The sequence below is a fragment of the Oncorhynchus clarkii genome, chromosome 25, assembly GCF_045791955.1.
Source record: "Oncorhynchus clarkii lewisi isolate Uvic-CL-2024 chromosome 25, UVic_Ocla_1.0, whole genome shotgun sequence".
Taxonomy (NCBI): Eukaryota; Metazoa; Chordata; class Actinopteri; order Salmoniformes; family Salmonidae; genus Oncorhynchus; species Oncorhynchus clarkii.
In genome coordinates this window covers 43,611,301-43,618,560 of record NC_092171.1, presented here as the reverse complement: position 1 = coordinate 43,618,560, position 7,260 = coordinate 43,611,301, and the positions used below count along the sequence as shown (strand labels likewise).

General features: G+C 47.3%; 1 protein-coding gene across 3 annotated transcripts in view; it reads left to right on the top strand.

Moving 5' to 3' along the window:
* LOC139383376 (NUMB endocytic adaptor protein) overlaps positions 1 to 1,210 on the top strand; it is an 87,912-nt gene extending 86,702 nt beyond the window's left edge. For all 3 annotated transcript variants that reach the window (XM_071127899.1, XM_071127897.1, XM_071127898.1), the window contains one exon: positions 396 to 1,210. In XM_071127899.1, the coding sequence (XP_070984000.1) occupies positions 396 to 1,165 (770 nt within the window). In that variant the 3' untranslated portion in view covers positions 1,166 to 1,210. The remainder of the gene's footprint in view (positions 1 to 395) is intronic.
* Positions 1,211 to 7,260: the final 6,050 nt, after the last annotated feature.

Below are 7,260 nucleotides of genomic sequence, written 5' to 3'. Positions count from 1 at the left end.
AGACACCAGACCAGAACAGACAGGCTGGTTCTGTTTCTATGGACTAAGACACCAGACCAGAACACAGACAGACTGGTTCTGTTTCTGTGGGTTGAGACAACAGAACAGAACACAGACAGGCTGGTTCTGTTTCTATGGACTAAGACACCAGAACAGAACACAGACAGGCTGGTTCTGTTTCTATGGACTGAGACACCAGACCACAGACAGACAGGATTCCACAGCAGGTCTGACATGAGACGAGTGTTTAGCAAGTTAGCAATTGTTGTCGTCAATCAAATCTATTGATGATGCTCTTTTTATATCTGTTGTCACAGTATTAAATGCACAATTATATCTACAAGTCTGTGCTAATTAGTCTCTCCCAAACATTCTCTGGTGTTTCCTCCCAACAGGAGCTGATTGGACAACCCCAGTGATTGTAGCTCCACCCTCCACCACGGCTTCCCCATCGCACCCATCCCACCGCCGCACGCCGTCCGAGGCTGACCGCTGGCTCGAGGAGGTCACCAAGTCTATCTGCGCTCTGCAGCCCGCGTCCACACCCCCCTTCCAACCGTTCCTCACCCCCAACCCGCCAGCCTTGTCCACCACCCCAACCCAGGCATTCTCAACCACACTACCCACAGGCCAGCCCTTCTCTGCCCCCATGCCTGTGCCATCTGTTGCTCCCGTGGCCTTCATGTCCTCCCTGCCCCCTCGCCAGCCTGCCTACCCAATGTCCAACGGGCTGCCCTATGCCCAGCCCAGTGTGCCCGTGGTGGGCATCACCTCCTCTCAGATGGTAGCCTATTTGTTTGGTTCAACCCCCCAGACCCAGGCGTACCCCATCCCCCAGTATGATCCTTACAACAACCCCCACCAGCAGCCCTCGATGCCCCTGCCTGTCCCCCTTCAGCCACCCAATGGGAGTGTAGCCTTCAATGGGGGCAGAGCTGACAGCTGGGCCCCTCCCTTCCTGCCCCCTCAGTCCTCCCCGGCCCCTCCCCTCCTACCCCCTCAGTCCTCCCTGGCCCCTCCCCTGCCCTCGCAGCTCCAGCCCGCGGCCGACCCCTTCGAGGCCAAGTGGGCCTCCCTGGAGAGTCGGTCCCGTCAGCACACCACGCCATCGCCCACTAACCCCTTCTCCTCCGAGCTCCACACAACCTTTGAGATCCAGCTCTAGAGACTGAGAGACTGGGGAGGAGGAGGACTGGGGAGGACTGGTGGAGGGGGAGGACTGGGGGGAGGTGGACTAGGGAGGATGACGACTGGGGAGGAGGAGGACTGGGGAGGACTGGTGGAGGAGGAGAACTGGGGCGGACTGGGGAGGAGGAGGACTGGGGAGGACTGGTGGAGGGGGAGGAGGAGGACTGGTGGAGGGGAGGAGGAGGACTGGTGGAGGGGGAGGACTGGGGGGAGGTGGACTAGGAGGCTGTTCTGTTGATTGTGCAGGTTGGGGAGAGAGGAGGAGGTAGCCTCTCTCTCTGTCTCTCCATCCGCCTGGTCTGGCTTTGTGGGGGGACTTGAGGGAGGAGGAGGGCAATGTATGGGTGCATCTATAAGTTGGGGTGAAGCTGCTGGCAGCACTGAGAGGTCATGGAGAGACGGAATTATTGAGGTGCTGCTGCTTACCAGGCATATTGTGGGTTTAGTTTCTTTGGGTGGACATGATAACCCTGTGGAGTCCTAGAGCCCCAACCAGTCAGCCCCAACCAGTCAGCCCCAACCAGTCAGCCCCAACCAGCCACCCAGCTCAACCAGCCAGCCTATCCCCAACCAGCTCAACCCAGTCAGCCCCAACCAGCCACCCAGTCAGCCCCAACCAGCCAGCCTAGCCCCAACCAGCTCAAGCCAGTCAGCCCCAACCAGTCAGCCCCAACCAGCCACCCAGCTCAACCAGCCAGCCTATCCCCAACCAGCTCAACCCAGTCAGCCCCAACCAGCCACCCAGTCAGCCCCAACCAGCCAGCCTAGCCCCAACCAGCTCAACCCAGTCAGCCCCAACCAGCCACCCAGTCAGCCCCAACCAGTCAGCCTAGCCCCAACCAGCTAGCCTAGCCCCAACCAGCCACCCAGTCAGCCCCAACCAGTCAGCCTAGCCCCAACCAGCCACCCAGTCAGCCCCAACCAGTCAGCCCCAACCAGTCAGCCCCAACCAGTCAGCCCCAACCAGCCAGCCAGCTCAACCAGTCAGCCCCAACCAGCCACCCAGCTCAACCCAGTCAGCCTCAACCAAGCCCCAACCAACCAGCTCCGCCTCAGACCCAACTAGCCCTCCCAGCTCTGGAGAGACCATAATGACTGTAGTAGGGGTTACGGCTCCTTCCCCTGCCTCCCTCTCCTGGTCCAGCTCACAGCGCCCCCAGGTGGCTGGAGTACGACCTGCTCTCCCGGCCACCTGTCAGGCAGAAGGACTGCAGCACTGAAAGAGAACTGAGCTTCCAGACCAGAGGTTCTCATATAAAACTTCAAAATCAGAAGTGACAGAATGCCAAAATCTTTATTTTTATGCATTAAGGTATATTTTAAATAGCTTAACAGAAGAGTTGTATGTCATTTTATTGCCAGAGGCACAGACGCTACTAGCTAGCTACAATGAGAATGAGTCGATGAGTAACGTGTATACAAGCAATTGTGTTATAGATAACATATATCTATTAAGAATATAACAGTATACACAGCAACACAGCTCACGGCAGGAGTCTGATTTCCATGACGATGTGTTTTTTGTTTGAATGGACGGCTGTTTTTACTTCTTCTTTTTAAAAGGAATTCTGTCGTCTTGTCGGTTGACTGGCTTGGGTGTGCATCTCACTGTAAATAGTCAATCCTCATTGCAGCAACAATTCAATGTGGATCCAGTGGGCAGAAGCAGTGATGGAGCTGATAGTCGAGGGATATCCAAGGGTGTGTTCACTAGGAACCGAACGGAAACTGGGCGGGACCTACCTGAATTTGTCCAATAGAAACTCATTTTCGATTTGCAAAAAATTATTTATTTTTTTTCTTCCCCCGTTTGAAGCAAATGTTTGGTACGATGTTCCACTAATGAATTACACCCCAGGTTGCCTCTGCTTTCTACAGCTCTGCTCTCTCAAGTCTCCTTGCTATAATAGTACTGGTCTCGTACTCGATAGGACTCCATAGTACTTGTTAGTACTCAATGGTCCTTGTTAGTACTCGATAGGACTCAATGGTCCTTGTTAGTACTCGATAGGACTCAATGGTCCTTGTTAGTACTCGATAGTACTCATGAGTACTTGTTAGTACTCGATAGTACTTGTTAGTACACATTCAACTTTCTCTGTCTTCTTCATTGTCATTGTTTAATTTTTCTGGTAATATTTTTTGATTTTGTATTTTTATCACTTTGGACAGTGTCATCTCCTAATTTTTCTCCTTAAATTATATTTTTCAATGAAAATGATTGCTTGACAGATCTCCCATTTTTTTTTGTTTGTTGCACAAGCACTGTAGTGGGTGATAATTTGACCACAGTGATGAATGATGGTACCACAGGTCATGGCTGTGGGTAATGTATAGTTGGGTCAGTCATGGGTCTAGCTATAGTAATGGATATTTGTGGCTCCTCCTCCCCAGAGGATTGCAAAATTCCAGTGACGGTCTATAAATCACCCGGGTTCCAGAAATCCTGGTTGGGAAAACTCTTGGAATTTTTAAAAGGTAATAAACAGGAAATCCAGGAATCCTCCTTCCAGCCTTATCTGTGACAAAATGACCGGGGTGTCCTGAACTTTTTTTTTTTGTTTTTAAATCGAACTGTAGTTCTGAATCGAGTGGTTTTGCAGTAGAACGAGACATTGATCTGTTTGTGTGTCACAAATGGAAACCCTATTCTATCTATACTGTAGCCGTAACCTCCCAGCGCTCTGGTTTAAAAGCAGTGCACCGTATAGAGAATACAATGTCTCTCTCACTCTCATCTGACACACTTTATTATTTTTTTTATCAAGCCTGTGAATATGATCTGTTATCTGATCAAGTTTTTATTTTCCTTTTTTTGTAATTATTTCATTGTTTTTATTCCATTTTCTTTCCAGAACAATTTAAGCTAAAAAAAGTTTAATAAATTGATGGTGATGGAAACGACAAGCTTCTGGGTTGTAATTCTTTTATGTGAGTCCTTTCAAATCAAATGTTATTTGTCACATGCTTTTTAAATAAGGGTGTAGACTAAAAATCCAATTTATGGTTGATGTGAAAATGTGGTGGGGTGGGTCTGTATGGGCGGGTGTGACGAAATTGCGGAGCCTCCGGTGGGGAACGCCGAGGCTAAATTTGAGCTCCGTACTGCATCCATGTGCGCCTCCCAAATTTTTTGGAACAATGCGGAGGGTTCCATATCGCCCAGAATTGACACAATTGGTTGATTGTAGGTGTGGGCGGGAAGTCCTGTATAAACACAAACTGACCACTTCCTTGACCACAGCTCTGCGCTGCGTCGTGAAGCACCAGAAGTATGAATGCAGAGGCCATATCACTAAATGCTGCACGGCCAATGCAGATAATGACTTGACAATGTAGCGTCTTTAACAGTGAAATGCTTACTTACGGGTCCTTTTCCAAAGATACAAAATATTTTATATATATATATATATACATACATACATACATACATACATACAGTGGGGAGAACAAGTATTTGATACACTGCCGATTTTGCAGGTTTTCCTAATTACAAAGCATGTAGAGGTCTGTAATTTTTATCATAGGTACACTTCAACTGTGAGAGACTGAATCTAAAACAAAAATCCAGAAAAATCACGTATTATTTTTAAGTAATTAATTTGCATTTTATTGCATGACATAAGTATTTGATCACCTACCAACCAGTAAGAATTCCGTCTCTCACAGACCTGTTAGTTTTCCTTTAAGAAGCCCTCCTGTTCTCCACTCATTACCTGTATTAACTGCACCTGTTTGAACTCATAACCTGTATAAAAGACACCTGTCCACTCACTCAAACAGACTCCAACCTCTCCACAATGTCCAAGACCAGAGAGCTGTGTAAGGACATCAGGGATAAAATTGTAGACCTGCACAAGGCTGGGATGGGCTACAGGACAATAGGCAAGCAGCTTGGTGAGAAGGCAACAACTGTTGGCGCAATTATTAGAAAATGGAAGAAGTTCAAGATGACGGTCAATCACCCTCGGTCTGGGGCTCCATGCAAGATCTCACCTCGTGGGGCATCAATAATCATGAGGAAGGTGAGGAATCAGCCCAGAACTACACGGCAGGACCTGGTCAATGACCTGAAGAGAGCTGGGACCACAGTCACAAAGAAAACCATTAGTAACACACTACGCTGTCATGGATTAAAATCCTGCAGCGCACCCAAGGTCCCCCTGCTCAAGCCAGCGCATGTCCAGGCCCGTCTGAAGTTTGCCAATGACCATCTGGATGATCCAGAGGAGGAATGGGAGAAGGTCATGTGGTCTGATGAGACAAAAATAGAGATTTTTGGTCTGAACTCCACTTGCTGTGTTTGGAGGAAGAAGAAGGATGAGTACAACTCCAAGAACACCATCCCAACCTTGAAGCATGGAGGTGGAAACATCAGACTGCACCGTATTGAGGGGAGGATGGATGGGGCCATGTATTGCGAGATCTTGACCAACAACCCCAGTAAGAGCATTGAAGATGGGTCGTGGCTGGGTCTTCCAGCATGACAACGACCCGAAACACACAGCCAGGGCAACTAAGGAGTGGCTCCGTAAGAAGCATCTCAAGGTCCTGGAGTGGCCTAGCCAATCTCCAGACCTGAACCCAATAGAGAATCTTTGGAGGGAGCTGAAAGTCCGTATTGCCCAGCGACAGCCCCGAAACCTGAAGGATCTGGAGAAGGTCTGTATGGAGGAGTGGGCCAAAATCCCTGCTGCAGTGTGTGCAAACCTGGTCAAGAACTACAGGAAATGTATGATCTCTGTAATTACAAACAAAGGTTTCTGTACCAAATATTAAGTTCTGCTTTTCTGATGTATCAAATACTTATCTCATGCGATAAAATGCAAATTAATTACTTTAAAATCCTACAATGTGATTTTCTGGATTTTTGTTTTAGATTCCGTCTCTCACAGTTGAAGTGTACCTATGATAAAAATTACAGACCTCTGCGTGCTTTGTAAGTAGGAAAACCTGCAAAATCGGCAGTGTATCAAATACTTGTTCTCCCCACTGTATATATATATATTAGTTGAAGTCGGAAGTTTACATACACTTAGGTTGGAGTCATTAAAATTTGTTTTTCCACAACCACAAATTTCTTGTTAACAAACTATAGTTTTGGCAAGTTGTTTAGGACATCTACTTTATGCATGACACAAGTCATTTTTCCAACAATTGGTCACGGACAGATTATTACACTTATAATTCAGTGTTTCACAATTCCAGTGGGTCAGAAGTTTACATACCCTAAGTTGACTGCCTTTTCTGGAAAATTCCAGAAAATTATGTCATGGCTTTAGAAGCTTCTGATAGGCTAATTGACATAATTTGAGTCAATTGGAGGTGTACCTGTGGATGTATTTCAAGGCCTACCTTCAAACTCAGTGCCTCTTTGCTTGACATCATGGGAAAATCAAAAGAAATTAGCCAAGACCTCAGAAAAAAAAAATTGTGTGTTTGGTAAAATTGATTCCAGTATCCCTGCATTAAAATCATCGGCCACGAGAAACGCTGCCTCTGGATGTGCATTTTCTTGTTTGCTTATGACCCTATACAGCTCGTTGAGTGTGGTCTTAGTGCCAGCATTTGTGGTAGTAAATAAACAGCTACGAAAAATATAGATGAAAACTATCTTGCTAAATAGTTTGGTCTACAGCTTATCATGAGATACTCTACCTCAGGCGAGCAAAAACTTGAGACTTTCGTAACATTGGCGATCGCACACCAGCTGTTGTTAACAAAGAGACACACCCCTCCTCCCTTTGTCTTACCCGAGTCTGCCTTCCGGACAATGAGACATGTATATTAACCACGTCCTCGTTCAGCCACGACTCTGAGATACATAGAATATTACAGGTTTTCAGGTCCCGTTAATGGGATAGTCTCGAAGGGAGCTCATCCAGTTTATTCTCCAGTGATTGATAGGATAGTCTCTGATGGAGCTCATCCAGTTTGTTCTCCAGTGATTGATAGGATAGTCTCGAAGGGAGCTCATCCAGTTTGTTCTCCAGTGATTGATAGGATAGTCTTGAAGGGAGCTCATCCAGTTTATTCTCCAGTGACTACACTTTCGCCAATAGACTTCCAATG